This window comes from Ptychodera flava, chromosome 20 (assembly GCF_041260155.1).
Source record: "Ptychodera flava strain L36383 chromosome 20, AS_Pfla_20210202, whole genome shotgun sequence".
Classification (NCBI taxonomy): Eukaryota; Metazoa; Hemichordata; class Enteropneusta; family Ptychoderidae; genus Ptychodera; species Ptychodera flava.
Window position 1 is genome coordinate 29,747,687 of NC_091947.1, and position 20,901 is coordinate 29,768,587.

Sequence of the window (20,901 nt, forward strand, 5' to 3'; positions counted from 1 at the left end):
GGGTATAAGGTAAATGGTTTCCCTGTAATATCATTCAGGTCAAAGGTGAAAACAATCATGGCTGCCAATATGGGAGACAGAGGCAAGACTGGGAGTCGTCCGAGGGAACCAGTAATTATGTTCTAACTTGTCTTGGTTTTAAGTATCATTCGATATAAAGGTTTTGATCCGATACATTTCTTGTTTTAAAAATAACATTTACTCATTTTCAGCTAAAACATGATGTGCATTAACGCTCATATTGTTTTCCTCACAGTCCGGAAGACTGATGGCTGTCATCAAAACGCTATTGGCGAGGTAAGTGGACGTCTGTCATTGGTCTGTGTCGTTCGATGTGAGGAAATATCGACAACTCGCGCATTTTATTTACATCATGCATACCAATGAGTACTGGAAAAGTTTAAGATTATGGAAATATCTTAATATTTTCTGTTATAAATACTGATTTCAAAACTTTGGAAAAAAAATAGTGTACAGTATAGAGTGTACAGTTGTCACTACTGTAGACTGTAGTTGTTTTGTTCCGGTGTTACACACAAGGAAAAGACCCTTGAGAAGGTTGTGGAGTATAATTTTGATGATGATGATGATCTGTTGACATCACCATGGAGCTAAGCTCCATGACGTCACGCAATTCAAAATAGGGATGCAGGCATGATGCTTCCCCACTCTGTCAATATAATTTTCATGAAACAGCTAGACTACATGCACAACACACCTTTCCACCTCATCTACATCAGGAGACGTCTCTCAGTGAGAGCATATCAAATACAATCTTAGAAAAGTTTTGCAATTCCTGTTATGTTTAGTTTAAGTCTAGTGTTAAATAAATATATTTGTACATTAAGAAATCGTTTTTAAGGTGGGTAACAATGATAAAGTTATTTTCAATCAGATTCTATGTGATCAACATGTAATAGAATTTGAACAAGATGCAAAGGGATTGTTTTAGACTTACAAACCATTATCATTAAGGGGTTTGATTGCTGCTCTTTAAAAGGTAATGGTCACAATTTTGTGTGAAAATACTGTCAAATAAAATAAAAGGGTGTTTCCGGTTACCTGACGTATCCTGTTTAAACAGCCCAAACCTAAACTTTTTTTCTGCATTTTTAAAAATCACTCATGACTTTGTTGAATTTTGCTGCTTTGTGATGGGTTAAACCCTGATGAAAAAAAAAAGTTTCTGACCAACCTACCCTATTTCCTGAGAATGTTAACAGAAAAATATATTTTTGTGTTTACTTCTTTATATATTCCAAGATTTTGCAAGCAGTTGCTCTTGAAATCAGTCATTTCACATAAAGTACTGTAAGCAACAAGGGATGGTCACAGTTCGAGAAGAAGCAAATAAATTGACTCTGTTTTACATTTATGTAGTATGTAGATAATTATTTTACTGTAAGATTCTGTACAAAGAGAATAATCAAACGTATGCATTGTCTTCAGAAGAATATTTTGGAATAGAAACATATTTGGTCAAATGCCAAAATTTCATTTTCAATATTTCAGTGAGGACTTATCTCAGCGTGAAGTGGAAAAAAGGAAGTTAGAAAATGAGTACAAACAACTCGATAAACAGCTTGGCAAACTAGTTGAAGGTAAGTAATGCTAGCTGCATCAATTTTGTCTGTCATAGTGGATATTTACATGTTATTTTGTTTTTTTTCCATATTAGGAAAATGAAAATATTACCGGGTATACTGTATGCAATCAATAATTCAGTCAGCCATTGATGCATGTAGACCATGCAGACCATATTGGATTGAATGTAAAATTTTCTGTTACTTTAAACAATTCACAGAATAAACACCTTCTCTGCTTGCATGTACCATACATGAGCAGTCCCCATTGTCCTTCTTTGAGTTGAATTTTTGTAAAGAGTAGCCAACTAACATCAGTAAAATTTCATATTTTTTTGATCAGCTCATTATAGTGACCTTCAAGTGACAGTGCAATCGTTCAGTGGTATATCAGCTCGAATAACCAACTCCAGAGAGAAACTGGCAACGTTGAAAGAAAACCTGACATCCTGTAAAGCACTGCTGCATTGCAAGCGGGATGAGATTAGAAAACTTTGGTTAGAAGGAGTTGAACACAAACATGTGTTGGCTCTGCTTCGTCAAATGTAAGTTGGTTCATTTAATTCTGCATGTGTCACTGTCAAAGCCATTAAGTTTGTTCAGCTTGCCTATTTAAACTTTATTTATCAGATTCATATAACAGGAAATTATTTATTTGATAACAATTTCAATAGAGAACAAAAGGTTGATAAAATGTTCATGATCACTTCACACATCCACAAATTTGAGAGCAAGGGATTTAGAAGGGCACCTTTAAGTGATTAAAGGCCAGGGACTTGATCCCCGGGATCAAGTTTGTTCTAGTCTGTAAGAGGATTATTGAGTGTCATAGCCTTTTGTTTTCCATTGAAATTGTAATCTAGTATGTCAGTTTTCTTGCAAGACAATCTGATGCCGACACAGGCCTTTAAGATCTAGATAAAACAGAAAAATCTATGCCTATCTCAATTCACAATACTTATACTTCAAAAGTGCAATACAGCATGATTTTCAAAGACAGTAACACTGCGCCATGCTAGCAGGGAAGTTTTTGAGTTTTGATCAGTTAAACCAGTTTACAAAGTTCATAATGATGAACAATGTCAGATTATACATTTCGTGGTCCAAATATTACAGTAGAAATTACAGAGTGTCAATTGGCTTGCATTTTTTCACTGACTGGGTTGTTTTATGGATATCTGTTGTATAAAGTTCCACCTTCACAAAAGTATGGTGATATATTTATCCAGTTTTAACCTTTCACAAGAATATCCTGAGCAACAGTCAAAAATCATTTTCAAGCCAAGCACTATGTTAACAAATTTGAGATAAATGATCAAAGTGATAATGTAACAAATAATGAATTGATGTTTTTGAATTTACAGTGAAGAAGTAAAAGAGACCACTCAAAAGTTAGAGGAGTACATGAGTAAGAAGCATTATCTTCATGCAACAGAACTACTGACACTGGCAGGTATGTCTGTGTACAATGAATTACTCTCAGCATATTTTGTCAAACAATTCAAATTTATAGTAATTCAAAAACAATCAAGAGTTTCATTTGTGAACCTCCAAGCCAAACTTCATTTTTTTTAACAGGTTGAAAATATGACAATCTGTTGTTTCTTGATTTAAATTGCAGCCATGTAAAGTGCCATAGAGATTTTGATGTCTGTGGTATTTGTGATCCGCAGTGTGATAGCTCACAGACCAGTAGCCACAAGCAGCTACTTATAGACATGTATCAATTTTATGTTTCTTGTGATTCACATAGTCACTGCCATTGCTATCCCATGTGTGTTTTGCAGCCATTATGAGTCAAGTTTTAACATTTTATATTGTGAAAAGTTTTACTTTTAATTCATTTGTAGTTGAGACTCTTGAAGACAGTCTGTCTGATGTTGATGCTCTCAGAGAACTGAAAGCAGACTTGCAGAAAAAACAAGCGGTATGTAATAAATGTATTTATGATAGTTTTATCGGATCTTAGAATACACACAGTGTTCTAATTCACAAAGAGGGTTTGAAGGCATTCTAATCAACTGCTACATATCCAATCTTTTCTGTACTCATCAGTATGTGTATTGGTATTGTATCAAAGTCGCATCATTGATCAGGTATAATATTGCATAGAAAACATCTGTAATATTTTCAATATTTTAATGATCAGTATTTTTGACAAGATTCATACTTCACTTGCACTTTACAAAAACTCCTTTTCTTATTTTTAGCAACTACATGAGGTACTGATTGATGAGCTTCATGTCCATTTATATGAAAAGTCAGCATCATTTACCAAGAACACTTTCAAACGAGGAGGATCGCACAGAGGGTCTGGTAGAAAGGATGTGTCGTCAACTCCAATACGTAAACCAACCCTTCTAGAGCAGGTCACTGTACCCAGTGCTGGAGTCAAAGGATTACACTCAAAATCAATTACAAGTAAGTGTGGTACTGTAAGTTTGAAATATCGGCTGCTTCCAATAAACCATCATGACGTGCTGGTGAATATGGATGAAACATTTGTTCAAAGGTTTATTTACAGTTTTAGCAAAGGCCACTCCTGATTATGTTCAGTTGAAAGAACTGTGTCTGTGTCAGATTGTCTTGCAATGAAATTTACTTACTGGATTACAATTTCCATGAAAAACAAAAAGCTATGACACTCCATCCTCTCACAGACTAGAACAAACTTGATCCCGGGGATCAAGTCCCTGGCCTTTAAGTTTCTGCATGCAAGATGATGTCAGCCTATGCCTATCTGAAAATCATGAAATCACTTCTTAACAGTTGCGTCCCTGAAGTAAGAATGGATGGTCAAATTCAAATTCTGGACTGTGGAATGGCTGATATCATGATTTTATGTGTGCATGGACGCCATTAGCAAATTTGTTTTATTTCTTCTCTTCTTGCCTGTGTCCAGCAAGAAAATTTGAAGTATTGGTATTAATCAACTAGGTACTTGATTAGTTTAGCAATACCTCTAGAGTTGTCACAGTTATTGTATCAGTGTCTCATAGAACAGAAAGTCGGCAAATAAGAAAAAAATTGATATTTCACTAGTTTGTTGACTTTCTTTGTTTACCACAATTGCCGTGGATTTTAGGAACACCAGTGGTTGGTGATTACTTGGATGATGAACCTAAACATATTATTGAAGATCTGAATGACAACGCAGAGGAAGATAGCGTCCATTACATGTCAATTCTGATAGAGTCACTCTATGTGCTCAAAAAGCTACCAGATGCTATTGAGGTGAGTGCTTTGCAAACACTGTGAAAACTTTTACTTGTGTAAATTTTCTGTGAATTCCTGGTTCAGTCATTTGAAATCCAAAATTGTTCTCCAACACAAAGGCACTGCCACAGAAAAGTTCATGGTTCAGGTTATTTCCACACCTTCTGTTCAAATATATATAAATGATAACAAAAGTTTCCATAATGTGAATGTCTTAAGACTTTTTCGTAATTCTATGTATTTTGGAAGTTTACCATCCATGTCATACTTTTTTCTTTTTGGATGATTTTTGACAGGCCATCAAACGAAGAATGCAAGCACAGCTAACAAAGATCATTGACAGAACAACAACAGATATTCTCAATCAGTAAGTCAACAAACTCTCCTTTTCCAACATCATGAGTCAATACAAAAAGTGTTAAAAATAAGTAATCACTTATGAAACATGTGTTTTCAATATATGAAACTATTTCATGAAATGGACAAAATTTATCTACAATGCCAAATAGAGTTAAATCATATACATGATGTGTAAATTTATTCGGGAAATAATGTTTGTATTCTTGCAACAGTGTTAATCAGAGAGGAGAGCCAGTACCCAAACAAGACAGACCAAAGCTATTACTGGAGTTGCTAGAAGTGTTGTTTGAGAAGTTCAGATGTGTTGCTGTTGCACATATGTTGACATTGACGGCACTGAAGAGAATTAAGGTATGTAACAACCCATCCACCCAATCTTTTCAAGTGAGTTCTGTTATCACATCATTTCTGTCACAGGGTGATGGTGTATACTAAGTCACAACACTTGCTGTGATTCATTGTCAACAATAACGTTGCAGCTTTCTTTCAAGAATATAATATTGCAGTCATAGAGATTCTTGTTAAGACAATCAGGAAGATAAAAATGGTATAGCAAGATTTTTTGTATATACTTTATGGTGTACCAAATACTTTTGTCTATAATTCTGTAATCATTCAAAGAATGTACTTCAGATAACATCTTTGTATCAGTGTTTAAAGTATTTCAGTAACTCAAGTATGAGCAGACTTTTTCATGTTGTGAGTGTAAACGTGTTGCATTATTTCTGTCCTGAATCTTGTACATGTCTTTGTAAGTGTGACCCTTAATTTGAATATTTTATAACAGTTCTCTGAATTCTTGTGATTCATTTTGGAATTTCTGGACATTTTTAAAGTCAGCCATATATTGATACATGCCAGATGTTGAAATTTTTTTGAGTAAAAGAACGCTGTCTTGAGTCAGTACCATGTCAAATTGGCTTAGAGGACACACAGGTCTTGCTGTTTATTTCCATATCATCTCACCAGTTGTCCATCTCTTAACATTTTTATAGGTAACAACTCACATTTTAACATTATTAATGTCAAATCCTATCTAAGTTTATATCTTCAATACCAAGGTATAAACAATAAATTTTCAATCAAAAATTCCTAACCCTTCTGCCTCCTATGAAAAGATGTAACAAAATCATATGGTTGAAGGATTAAGTGAGGAATTTTCTGCCTCAGTTCCTGTATTTGTATATAATCTCATTTACTCATAAGCATTTAAAGGTTAGCATTTCCGAATCAACTTCATTTTAACAACTATCATGACACTACCCTTAATTTTGTCCCATGCTACCTGTCCTTTTTACAGAGGAGATCATCAGAGGAGGTAAGAGGTGCATGCCAATCAACAAACAAACACCAATTGGCCAATCAGGTGACATGAAAGAGAGGAACTTGAGCAAACTCTTTCTCCAGATTACTCAACTAAGCAAAGTTGCCACATTCTGTTTTTATGATCAATCATCCTAGAAAAGATAAATTGCTATGTTACAGAAAAACATCAACACTATTAAGCAAACATCTATTTCTTTGTTGAAATAACACCATCTGAAGGACACTATTATAAATTCAAAAAAATTTACCCAAATGCTTTTGATAATACCGGAAAGCTTTGCTTGTTTTGCAGAATCTGGAGAGTCAGAGTTTTTTATTTCTAATTATCATGTTAGTAACTGAGTGGCAATGTGTAATAGTAAGTCAGGATTATGTACTGAATGGTGTCTTCTCTGTCGGTGGGGGCGCTATCACTCACACCTAACTTTCACTTTTTTCTCTGACAGGTTCTACCAACTTACCTATGTTCTTCCTTGCTTGTCAGTCATTTTCAGATTCCTTGCAGTCCTGTCTGAACTACTTTATTCTTCTCCTGTCAGTGTCATGAAATATCATAAAGCTTTCAGAGCAGCTGCTGAGGTCATATTCATTTCTCAGAAATCACTTAGAATTATCCGTAACTGAATAGTTACGGATTTTGCAAAATTTCATATAGACCTAGAACACAGGTCTTGGCCAAAGCTGCTAATTAATGACTACAGGGTATAGTTACGGATTTTGCAAAATTTCATATAGACCTAGAACACAGGTCTTGGCCAAAGCTGCTAATTAATGACTACAGGGTACAGCAATAAAACTGATTGCCAGCTAAGCTTCAGCGATGTTAACATTGGTAAAATAATGATGTATTACGTGAAAGAGAAAATATGACTAGGAATAGAATTTCTTCTATTTACAACAAAAAGTGATCAAAATCCATGATTGGTGGCAAAATTTAGACTTATTAGCATCATTCATCCTTGCACAAGTTACTTAACAAAAAAGGTAGTGATTTGGTGAAAGTAGTCAATGGTTCAGTATGTACTGTTAAATACATGTACTGCCTTTCCTCTGTCAGAAATTAGTGTTACCAGTAGTTTTGTTCTGCAGAAATTAGTATTTTTGGTAGTCTTGAGTTAAGTATTATCAAATGCTGTTTATCACATCAACTAAACAAAACTATCGATGTTCTTTATAATGAAATAATGCGTATATATTAATTATGGGGCTTATTAGTGTCATTATATATTGTACAAACTTTTCAAAAATTACTAGTTTTTCATCAACATGACAAACTGGATGGTTATTAGTTGTCAAAGAAACTCCTGTTTTTAACATGCAGTAAATGTCCAATGTTGTTATCAGCATGAACAGCTTGCTAGGTATGATCGGTAATTAGAGAAACATTCAGTTGCCCTGAAAGTTTTTGGTAGTATTTATACTCGCAGTACCTGTTCTGACAAATTCTAGATTTGTGATTTTTAACAAACTGTGTCATGAAACGCAATCAGTAGACACATATTGAATGCTGGCAGCATGATTCCTACATTCCCTGCATAGGTTATATCTGTAGTAGCTGTGTAGATCTCACCAGCATGTCATGAAATACCCTTTATCCTCCCTACCTAGAGACTTGCTACCATTGACAAGCATGCAGTGTGCAGGGTTCTCCACAAGGGGATCTACAATGATGGGCCAGCTTTTACCTTTGGTGGCAGCCTATTCATATAAAGATCATTTGTATGACAATGGGATATGTAAATTTTGGATTATTATGTTAAAAATGCCATCTGTTTTTGAAGTTTTGAAGTTGTGGAGAACACTGAGTTTGGTATGACCTAATGCTAAATACTCAACACTAAAATGTCACTAATATGCATGCTTATGCACAGCACTATGGATCTACCAAAGTTTGGATGTACTGCCAGACAAAAATCATGTTATTTGCTGCTATTATAATTCTCGAATTCAAGTAACTCCTAAAAAGAAACATTTGTTCCACTAAAAAGAGTGGGCTTCAAGTGTTCAAATATCAAGCCTAGTAAACAAATTATGCCGCAAATAATTTTCGTATATCGGTCTCATATATACAGTTTTCCCCAGTACATCCAATCTTTTCTAAAAATAATTTCAATAAATGCAAATTCTATGTATATGTCTGACACTGCAAACAGTAACTGCAACCTCTGCAAATATCAGCTTTCAGTAACCAAACACTGCAAATTAATCCAAAACAATTGTGTGCAAAACTAACAGCATTAAAATTTGTATTTTGTTGCAGTCATGATATAATAAAATAATAAGAGTAAGAATCGTAATTCATGTGAATGTATTGAAAATGTAGTGTTTGTAAACATTTTGCTATGTGCCAAGTGATGTTTGTTTTTGTACAGTCACCACATGGCAGCATTTGTCCTTCTAAATAATCCATCATCATTCCATGAAGCTAATTAACAAAAGTTATGAGAGCTTCAACTTGATGTTAATTCTTTACTTTAATAATCAGTGTCTACATATTGTTAAAAACAAATAACACAGTTTTCCAAAGAATTTAATGTGTAGTCTATGGAAGCTCACATAGAAATAAGCAGATTAACCGCTCAAATATAGATGAATGCTAGTCCTTGATGAATACTGGGCCACGTGTCAGTAATAGTAGCTATCAGTGCTGTCTTAGGGTGCCTTCTGTGATGAATAAATACAAACATACCCCCTAGGATGACATTGAATTGTTCTACAGCCAAATGGCAGTAATGGTAGCTATCAGTGCTGTCTTAGGGTGTCTTCCATGATGAATAAATACAAACATACCCCCTAGGATGACATTGAATTGCACTGCAGCGTAGAGTGGGCTCCGTCTTCTTCAGACTTGCCAGCAAACAAAACAATAGTGTTTCATACATCATCCTTTGGAGTGTAAATATATTATAACTCAGGATAAAATAGAATGAAACAGAATTTAAAAAAACTCAGAATAAAATAGAAAATAGTGTAATTGAGTGCAGTCACACCTAAAGTTAAAATTTGTCAAGCTTTTTAGTAACAAATATCAATGCAAGTAGTCTGTGCACAAGCTGTTCTAGAATATCCTAGTGTAAGAACCTCTGTACAATGTAATTACTTGTACTGAATTGTTCTCCTTCTGTTTGTGAATATTTTTTTTTCTGCAGAATTCAGCCTCACAAGTACCAAATACTGAATTTGAATTGTACGACATGCAGGAAGTGTGGTCCAACATACAGGCAGCTGTAAGTCACCCTCTATGCTGTGCTTCAGATCCAAGTTAAAAAAAACCAAATTTTTCTTTCTTGAATGTGATTTCAATCATAGGAATGCATTAACTGTGGAACAAGAGCTGTTAGACATTTTTCCAGAGTTTACTTTTTACTGTGTTCAATGGTATCCTTTCTGTTCACTAGCCATCATGAAGAAAAGTTCAAAAAGACAGCAAGTGATGAGGACTTTGTAAAATGTACAGGATCTGTCGTCACCCTTCAGCAGTGTTCTGTAGATCATTTGATAAAAAAAACAACAAACATTAATTTCATTTCAATGAGAGGGTGTCCAGTTACCTTCAGTAGTGCTCTTAGTGTGGTCCTTCCTTTTATGGATTGATGCAATTGAGATTTCAACAGCACGATGCAGATTCACCAGAGAAATGTTGTAGTACGTTTTACCAGATTTGAAGCTAACAGCAACACACCTTGGCAATAATCTGTAAAATCACTCAAACATTGTTGTGTTTCAGTTACAAATGTTGCTTGGAGATTACTTGGATGTGCAGAACACTACGACAACAAAACAAGAAACTCCAACGACATTCAGCAACACAACCACGTAGGTGTAATCTTTCTGTTTGCACAGATACCTGTTCTTTTAGATTTTGATGTCAAGTTTTTGTTAATGAAGTGGTCAGATTTTCAAAATAACAGTACAATAGACATCATTTGTTAGATATGTTGAAGTTAGTTAAGATAATTTTTGAGATGTAGTACTGCTTTAACAAATATTGAAATTTGATACAGAAAAAGATATTTGGTTTTGACTCTCACACACTTTTATGAGCACCTTAGAATATGTGTGGAATCATTGTGTAGTGTGTCCGTTGTCTGCCTGGATGCCTGTAAGTTTGTATGTTTCTGTTTGTCTGTGTGAGATGTGCTGATTCTTTCAACTGTATTACAGGTTGCTCCCAATTTGTTTTGGATTATTACGTAACAGTAATGTTGTTTTCAGTAATTTCTGTTGGCTTCAGCATACCTTGGATATTATTGAAAGGAACTGAGGCAATGAAGGCAACCAGAACAGCGCCCCCGGTGTCCACTAACGTGCAGGCTATACTGACATCAATGAAAGTCTGACAAGATAGTTTTGTGGCAAATTCAATTGCAATATCACCCCAGCTGTCGAATGATTACTTTATTGTTCCACATTTCTCGCAATAATGTGCTAGATCATTATATCCATAATATGAAATGCCAGCTTCTTACCTGAAATTACAAGTTGTGTACCACTTTTATCATTCATTCATACAGCGATATTGGTTCATACTTTTCCAAACGAAGACCAAACAGACCCAAAATGTCACTATTTAAATTTGAACAGTCATCACACGCCATTAGTATGAACAATTACCTCAGAGAACAGAAACAGCCTGGATTTTATGGATTGGTGAGTACATCTTTCAGCCACTTCAAAGGTCGTTGACACCTGTAAGCTGCTGCTGTCCTAGGTTTTAATAGGTTTTATGAAAACTTCAAGTTTGAAATATGTCTTGAATTGAATCAACCGATATCTCATGGGAGTATTTGGTGTGGTAAGCATTGAAAACAGGAGACCCAGCCGGCAGTAGTTTTGACACATCCATTGCAGGATAGAGTAAAGGTCAAAGTTAATGTTTAAGAGGTTTGATTGCAATTGTCAGTCCATTGGTTAGTCTGATATGGACAACCTTTGTGCATTTCATGTCACCCACTGTTCTGAATGCTCACCCTTTGTTTTAGATTGGAGGAAGTTCAATATGTACATTTATTACCTGGTATTTATCAAACTACAAACAAATTAGAAATGTCACTTTATTTCTCCCTAAAACCAGATCCAATAAATAATACATGTCAGTGATATCTGTGCATATACAATAATTAGAAGAGTCAGTGTCTCAACATGCCAGTCCCATGTACTGTGTTCACTATTGCTTCAAATGTTAAAACATTGTCACCATTTGTTGTTGACAGGACACTGAGAATCAAGAGAAGGACATAGATGAACCCAGATATGTCTGTGACCCGTCGGCTAAAAACATCACTGAAATTTTCAATACTCTGAGACTGTTTATCAGAGAAATTGAAGTCAACACTGGATGCATCCAAGGGTAAGTGATAGTAATGCAATATGAAATACCCAATGGTAGTAACTATTTCAAATGTCAATCAAATATGCATTGTATTGGTTACCTCTGTGCTTGGCAGATTGCAGGCTACCACGCCAGTTTGCCTCTAGCTTACTGGTCATTCTAGTCTAGTTGATTGCTCATTGGCAGGCATGTTGATGAAACTAGCTCACCTGATATTTCTTATCTTTCTCTTCTGCAACTGTCTCATCATTCCTCATTCCAAATAACATTAAGACTCAATCACAATAGTTCCATGAAGTTGATGGTGTATATTGTGTTCTTACTCAATGTTATACTTTTGATAGAAGGGACAAGGAGACAGATATATAGATTGATAAGAAGACAAGGACAAACAAAAGAAAAAGAAACTGATGAAACAGTCATGGAATAGACAAGAGGAAGGGATAAACTAAAAGAGATTGAGAAAAAGAAAAATAAGCGAAGCTAATGCTATCTTGTAATCACCACAACAAAAATGTTTCTGTGTTTATAGGTCTCATTGCACTTTACATGGTTTCATATCGGATTTTATCAAAGACATATTTCTAGGACAAGTCCACTGTGAAATCAACTCCAAAATTGAGCTTGTAACCAAAGGTAGGTTGACGTCACTGAAGTGTAATTTGACACATTGTGATGATAGATCTGTGTTGTTGACAGTATGTGTGGACCATACTGAGAAATGAGTACTTTATAAAAATACTATTTTAGAAGTAGGCTGTGTTTATGATGAAAGAGGTAGTCTTTTTCAAACTTTGTCTATTGATAACACCAATACCAACAATCTCAATATCGCATATTGAGCTCATTAACTTGTTTTCATATGCACAGGTGGTGATGGACTGAAAAGTTTGATAGACGCTTCTACTCAGAAAATGCTTGGTGTCTCTAAACCACTGCTGCAGGTAAGAAGATTATGACAGGTCTTCATTAGTAGCCAATCTGATGTAGAATTTATTTAGCTTGTTTGAAGCCAGTGAAAATGTTAAAACTTGAACACAGAAAAATTTGGAGTTGCAGGAATTGATAATGATAATTACTGTAGTATTCAGAACATTGCGAGAATGTTCAGATGTGAATTTCTTTCAATATGAGTTTCACAAAAGAACCTGTGCTTCAGACCAAATAACAGAAATCATAATTATATTTACTAGAGCAGTTTGTGTGACAACTCTTGATTTCTAAAAAACATTAATGGTATTGAAAATCATGATTCTATAAAAATAGATGTCAAAGAAAAAACTGCGCATTCATAGCGACTTAAAATCTGGATATGAATTGTTGTAAAATGCTGTAGATCTGATATAATTTTACTACAACTGCATAGTTGGGGCACTAAGTTTTACTTTCTGTTTTGTTTTCTTGCCTCCAGAGCACCATTACAGTGGAGAAAGCTGTGAGTGAGTTGAGAGAATTAATGAAATCGTTGCCAGCGTATGCTGACCAGTTCCTAGCAATGATATGCAAGGTGTTACAGGGATACAAAGATATCTGCCATAATGCTTACAGAGGTATGCAGCTACACTTGCCATTGAAAATATAGCATTTTGACAGTGTAAATTTAGATGTTATTTTTTGAGGTTGAAGTAGAGACATGCCTTTATTTTCATGATATAAAATAAATTTTCTCACTAAAGGTAAAGTCAGTGCAAGAATGTAATATAGGCATATGTAAGTTAGAGGTTCACGAAACATCAGAGACCCTATTCTTACAACAATAGTTTGAGTAAACTATTTTCTTTACGATATTGACATTGCACAGATCAAAATTGCACAGATTTTTGCTGGATTGTATTACAACTTTGTCATACTAATGTGAAGCAGAAATTTTTATTTACCTGTAAACACACATTTTCTATGACATTCACTGCTATGAGAAAATTCTGCAAATCATAGGAATTCATCAAGCTTTTTAATTTCTCCAAAACTTGTACATTTTGTAAGCAAGACTCCAGTAACTTTCATCAGTCAGTTGATGGTAAAATGCACCAAGATTCAGAAAATGGCAGAGGCTGTCCTGAGTTCTGTGTCAAAACAAGGCTTTACATATTTTGTGGCAATCTTTGTTGTAGGAATTGTACAGCCTGAAGCTGAAGACAAGAGGATCATCAGTGCCACATGGGCCAAAGATGAAGATATATCGCGATTACTGAGATCACTGCCCAACTGGATCAATCTGCAAAATCACAGGAAAGAAAATGCAGAGATTGAAGTGGAAAGTGTGGATGAAATCAGAGCCAGAAATACCAAGGTAGAGTATCAGATGATATCATACCATCCTCAATCCCGATACAGTAAATAAGTTCATGACTTAAACAATGCTACAACAATAGTGTTTGAAGTTGTCACACATTCCTTGCAGCAATGCCCTCTTTGTATTTGATATCAGATATTGGAAGACCATATTTCTGAGACTCGGCTCCCAGGACTGCTTTACTTTACACAAAAATTGTCATTTTTACATGGACTGGAAACAGTAGCCATTCTAGAACCAAATTCTAAATTCATTCAAATATGTTGAGTATCCAGAAAAATTAGACTTTTATTTAATAGACCCATTGTTAAATACAGATGTTACGGTTGTTTTTGAGCTGGATTGTTACTAACAATATTGTGTGACTTATGTTTAGGAATCGGAACTGCTGATTGGTAACCTAGGCGACAAAGTCATTCCAAAACATGAGGTGTTACTGGATGTGAATGATTTGAAATCATTGGCAAATCTTCATGAAAGTCTTGTGAGTATGAATATTACTGCCACATCATGTAGCTGGTGTTATACCCCTTCTGATAGCTGCTGTAACTGGAAAATGACAGGATTTGCATTGAATATCAAACCAGGTTTATGTTGTGCCAAAATAATAAAATTGAAGTCCAAAACATTTCTGATGTTGATTTATTATATTCTATTATTATATTTACCTTTTAATGTTTTAAGGATGATTTTGCCAATTTCTTGGTGACATAACCAGACAAGTGAAATTTCAGATCACCGACTATTAAATGTATATGAACAAGTGTTCATAACTATCTGAGAGGATATTCTACAAAATTCTGTACCTATCAAAATTTTATTGATAATGAAGAAGAGTAAGATTGCCACATCATTGATAAAATCTGATATCTTGGATTTACAGGAATGGTTCACAGGCAAAGTTCAAAGTCTGGCATCACAACTGTCTAACTCCCCTGCTGTAATCATGGCGATAGAAAACAGACCAAGTGTAAGTTATCTTTCATACCAAGCTTTGTTTCTTGCCATTTTGTTTCTCATTCTTGAATTATGTCACCAGACCTGGCATTAGAATGATTCTTTGATAGGTTGATTCATATTTCATCCAAAGAGTTGTTTACTCACAGTAAGTTAACCCTTTGAGGGCTGTAATTTTCCCACCAAAAGTTTAGTGCAACATTTTACTAATTTTTATGAATTTTTCTGTGAGTCTTTTAATGATTTTGGACAAAATTGACATCATATTTCATTGGCTACAGTTTTTTATCAAAATTTTGGTAAAATTCTGAAAAAAATCGACTAGGATATATTTTATAAAGGCGACAAAAATTGACGTTGGCACTCATAGGGTTAAGTACAAGTTACAAGTGTATTTTCTCAGCCACTCATGCTGGGCTTGTTATCAAGTGTTAATCAACACTCTGTCTACATGCATACATATATGAAGGTAAATGGATCTGCAAGCCTCTTGAAATCAACATACCAGTGCTTTGCTTCTAGGCTCTTAATTTCGAAATGTTACTCAGCTCCCAACTCATTGACATGGGACAGCCATATTTGTCATGGGTTTCCTTGACCACAATATTGTTTCAAAGTGTAAGCTGAAAACAGCTTTATATCAGTTTGATATCATTATGTGAAATGAAACAAGAGGGAGGTGTTTTCTACCATCAACATGAATATTTTTACATTTGTCGAGCAAAGCTTTTGAGTGTTGACATTCTCTGAATGCTTCTTTTCATGGAAAGTAGTTATACCTTCATGGATCATTTCTTGTTTCAGGATATTCCTGTACTACCAGAATCCTCCTTGAACTCACTGGTTACCCTGGCTAAGGAGTTCCAAGACATGGCGGAGACCTGTTTGTTGGTTTTACATCTGGAGATCAGAGTCCACTGTTTCTACTTCCTGATGCCAATTCTCATGCAGGTGAGTACAGTAGCAGTCCAGACTCTGAGAGATTTTAAAAACATTGCAGCTTTAGCAAGGTGTAGATGGCTAAGGTAGAATATGCCTTGTGTACAGATATTCAGACTCTCAGATTTATCAACATTTCTAGTCTAACACTTGTGGGGGCTCACTTTAAAGCTCTTAGGATAGGAAAACTTCTTAATGTCTGAGTTTTTCAAAAATCAAAAATTTCATTTTTCCCCATTGAGTTCATACAGAGATGATTGCTATTTTGAATTTCAAATATTGGTAAATATACGGCAATTTTGTTTCTCTTGTAACAAACTTTGCATTGTGACCGCTGCTTTTGCTTTTGAAAGAGATTGTCGAAAGTTTCATTATGAAAACAAGTTTAAGCAAAAGTTAGAGTTTTTTTCGAGGCATATACCTGCCTTACAGGGATGCCACAGAGTTAAACAGTCTCTGGAGTAAAACAGTCAAAAGTGTGCGCCAGTATTTGCTTTATGGTGTCATACATAACATCGTATGAAGATTACACATCTTATCACACCCAATACATTCCTTTAAAAGAAAGGCATGATGTATATCAAGCAGAAATATTTTTGTAGAAATTCTCTGATTGCGTATTTTATTAGAAGATAAAGTTATGGGAAAAGTAATCAATATGTATTTTTCTCCAACCCAATTACAGACTTCTTTCTCATCAACTACGGACATATCCGATCCAGACAGCAACACTTTGAAAATGAACAAGGATTTGGTAGCCATAGAAGAGGCACTCAGTATCAGCCTACAGCAGCATAAATTTAAGTATGTTGACCACATAGAATAGTTTGTAAAATGCAAAGATACTACAGTGGGCAGGATACCATGACTTTATCTACATTGCCGAGATGAAGTCATCAAACACCCAAATATTATTACATCAGTGTTGCATGCACGCAGTCTTTATTTAACTTCTCTCTAGTGTTAAATTTCTGATTTCTCACAAATATTGCACATTTTTGTCATTTTGAGTGCAATTCAATGTTTTCTATAAGTGAAATCTCAGTCATCTTTATGCAGAATTTTATCAAAATTAAGAAATTATGAATTGTTCAGCCTCTGGACTTCATTATTAAAACAACTGCATCAATCTGTTGTATTTGTGATGATCAATGTTTCTCAATAGAAAAATAATTCACTGATTGATTTATATTGACACATGTATGCAATTCACAAAATTCTAAATTATGTTTTCCAGATATATTCTTGAAGGAATTGGTCATCTCATAGCTTCTATCCTTGTCAATGGTGCTCAGTACATCAAGAGAATGAATGAATACGGTATCAAGAAAATGTAAGTATCTTCACAGCTCACCAGTCATCCAACAGAAATCGTAGTCAAGGTTACAGGGTGATTGATTTGCACAAAACTAATTCATTTGTTGTATAAGCACTTAAAGAGATACACACCTTAGTCTTCAAAACAGAATGATATGTTTGAATGTCTTTTGAATTATTTTTAGCAGAATGTCTTAGATGCTTGGAAATTTTATACTCCTTTGAAAGTATTCAAAAGTTTGTTGACTACAATTACTATATTTTCTGTTGGCATTGCAGGTGTCGTAACATTTTCAGCATCCAACAGAATCTAACTAACATAACCATGTCCAGAGAAGCTGACTTGGACAATGCACGGCAGTACTATGAACTCCTAGATATTGATGCTGATGTACGTATCATGGAATGTCATTTTTACAGTGTGTCTCTTTCTATTTTCACTCTCACACCACTTGATTGGTGATTGCTTATTCCTCACTGTTTGACATTGTGTTTTAAGATTTTCTTAATAGAGAATGAAAAGATTGAATATATGAAGGCATACTTTAAAAGTCATCCAAAATTGTACCTGGGAACCATTTTACAAAATCTGAATCACTGTGTCTAATGTTGACAGTCAGTTTCTTAGTAAACTAAGGCCTAGACTACATGTAGCTGTAAGACGTAACAAGTGCAGGAAGCACCCTCCATGCTCATTGGTGATGAAACAAGAGTCACAACTATCCATTGGTAGATATGGCCACAAGCTATAACAATATTGAATTACTGTTTCAAAACATCTCACGACAACAAGTCATTCCTTATGGTTACTTCTATTAACATGTAATGAACAGCAAGAATAATTTTTTTGAAAAGTGCTCTGCAGAATTATACAGTATACTCTCAAGTTCAAATAGAGAATTGCTTCATGCTACAGATATTTACACATATTATTCAACATATTTTCTAATTGTTTTGCAGGAGATCTTGGACAAAATTGTTGGTCAGGGTCCAGCATTCGATGAGCTTCAGTATCTGTTTTTACTCAAATTACAACATAGAAGCCGTGCAGGAACCAGTCAAAAATTGTTGACAAAGCGAGAACAGAGACTTCGAGAAATCATGAAGCAAGCAAATGGAATTTGAAGTTACAAGCAGGTTTTTTTATGTACATTGAAGAAAGCGTATAATTTTTTTCAAAGTTTGTTTTTTATTATCACCCAAAGATGCTTTATAAACATTTTTTATTACTTGTTTGCTCCCAGAATGCATTGGTGCAGGAGGAATGATATACAACTTTACTAGTATTACAGAGGTTAGGTATAGTGAAAAGAAATATATTGATAACAACACAGATCCTTGACAAGTATTAAGACATGCAAGTATATAGAAAACTAGCTGTACTGTAGAATGGTGTGAAATCATGAATTCCCTTGACTACTGCATTCTGGAGTGATGTGAAATCACCATTCCCACCTTTGAAAGAAATGACTAAAGCTAGTAGTTACATCTCTGAGAAGTATTAGCAACCATTTGGTGTTGCCACTTTATATTGCCTTTTTGTCTTCTGGAATTTGTGTAAAAATGAGAACGTAATGTCAAGAGTTGTAGTGAAGAGAGTGTTGTCAGCCATATTGGACCGTTGACCTCAAAATTTCACTTTGAGAAATAACCTGAAGTCAAGTTTTGCTATACATAAATCTGCCTGAAGTACATTGTTCAGTAGAAAACATGAATACTGTAATAATCAGTGGGACATTATGTCATATGATTTGTTGTTTAAGTGTTTATGTACGGCATATCCTAGTAACTGATTGCTAGCATGCATTCTGTTAAAAGCAAGTGTATGCATTGTCATACACATTACTCTGCCCCATGCACCAAAGTACCTCTGATGAAAGACCAGTCTGAAACAAAGCACCCTACAGGCTGAAAGATCTGGCAAGTATATCAGCATTTGTGCTAGAATTTAATGCCAGCTAGACATCAATTCGGAGATGTTTTTCACTGTAGATGGAACTGTTCAGCTTAATTTGTTAAATGAAAATCTATACTGATTAGGAATTGCTCAGTTAATGACTTGCAGTAATTTCATGAACATTGACATCGTCATTATGAATCATGTATCTTTAAATTTAAACACTTGATGACTCAATGTTTTTAGGGATAAAATATGGCATATATCGATGGCCATCCAAAGGACAATTGTTTTTAAATTCTGTTAATCTTTATGTCATGTGAAGCATTGGCTTTGAATCCAAAGACACATCTGTGGGGCATCATTCATTGCCAAAGCACATGAATTGTGTCCACAACCATCAACCAATCTGTGAACACACAGATATGAACCATATACTGCCTCTCTCTCTGTAAATTTTCAACGTATTGTGATATTTGGCATTAGAAAGTTTCCATGATAATTTCTGTCAGATATGAAAAATATGGCCACCAATTTTCAAAGTACATAAGTGTACAATTTCTCTCTGTTATTGTTTTTAAAATGCAGTATTTGTTTTATTTCTGCCCCTACTGCTATAGACTGGCAGATCTGTTGCTAGAGGGCGCTGTAAACAGCTCCCTTGAGTGACAGATCTTCCAGTCCAAAGTCAACAGTGCATGTTGATAAAGGAGATCATATGTGATGTTGTAATTTGAAAGCCGTTTGTAATGCCTCAAAACTTGAAAAATGCTGTTCTTTTCTATTCAAAGGAAACTCTATAAATGCTTTTGCCAAACACCTGGAAATCTGGAAGACGTACCCTCCTGTGAAACAAATTTCATGATACCTTATATACCTGTATACCAAACCAGTGGTGGAAAAAATACATGAATGATAAAAAGATCTGAAAATATCACATATACCTGGATATATTAAAGATATATACTTCAGTTGCTGAAGAAATCTATGTAAATAAAGTAGTGTCAAATAGCTCCTTCCACTTCTCATTTCCTAAGTCCCTTTCTCTTATAGTAGCAAGTGCTGAGGTGTATTGCCAAAGTATGTGCAATTGCGTGCAATAAAATATGTCAAGCTCATATTTTGCTTTGTGTCAATTTTTTTTAATAATATCGACAATGTTTGCAACTTGAGAAGACATCAATCTGATTTGTTAGGCCTGCAGTATGCATGCTTTGTCGGTTGTCTAGTACAGATAAGATACCGTGTAGGTATGCCAGATTTGGCATTTTACGTGTGTCACTGAGCAAAACCTTTGGTTTTGGATTTTTGCAATATAATAAAACTTGATAAATTGAAGGCATGTTGCAGGTCTGACATAACAGCCATGTTGTCTGTATGAAAGATCAGGCTGGCTACAGGTCTGTAACTAACATTTGAGGCATTCTGCAGATCAGGCAGGCTGCATGTTTGCCCTGCAGGACATGCCACCAGTCTGAATCCATTCACATGCATGTGACCTGTTAGTCATACATGTACCAGTACAATCCATACCAACTTTGCTGTGAGGTCCTCATATCAGACAAGTACACTGAAGGTTCAGTCGTGTATGGGTCTCTGCCAACTCCAAGTTAGGGCACAGTGTACGCATGGACTTAGAATGGTATAGGTTAACAGGCCAGGTTACACAATAACAAGGAGT

The 20,901-nt window shown here is 35.0% G+C and overlaps 1 protein-coding gene across 3 annotated transcripts; it reads left to right on the plus strand.

Moving 5' to 3' along the window:
* Positions 1-27: 27 nt before the first annotated feature.
* LOC139120561 (exocyst complex component 4-like) lies at positions 28-20,338 on the plus strand. 3 transcript variants are annotated; one of them, XM_070685037.1, is made up of 26 exons: positions 28-111; positions 257-297; positions 1,513-1,601; positions 1,927-2,128; positions 2,948-3,036; positions 3,434-3,510; positions 3,794-4,004; positions 4,669-4,817; positions 5,096-5,166; positions 5,372-5,510; positions 6,460-6,525; positions 9,635-9,712; positions 10,213-10,301; positions 11,000-11,135; positions 11,699-11,835; positions 12,350-12,453; positions 12,688-12,761; positions 13,229-13,367; positions 13,929-14,107; positions 14,487-14,594; positions 14,994-15,080; positions 15,872-16,018; positions 16,692-16,810; positions 17,244-17,339; positions 17,603-17,714; positions 18,284-20,338. In XM_070685037.1, exons 1-26 carry the CDS (start codon positions 58-60, stop codon positions 18,446-18,448), a joined length of 2,958 nt encoding a protein of 985 aa, XP_070541138.1. In that variant the 5' UTR covers positions 28-57; the 3' UTR covers positions 18,449-20,338. The 3 variants fall into 3 exon arrangements, with proteins under 3 accessions (XP_070541138.1, XP_070541139.1, XP_070541140.1); XM_070685038.1 differs by having other exon boundaries at positions 6,460-6,477; XM_070685039.1 differs by lacking the exon at positions 6,460-6,525.
* The last annotated feature ends 563 nt before the right edge of the window (positions 20,339-20,901 follow it).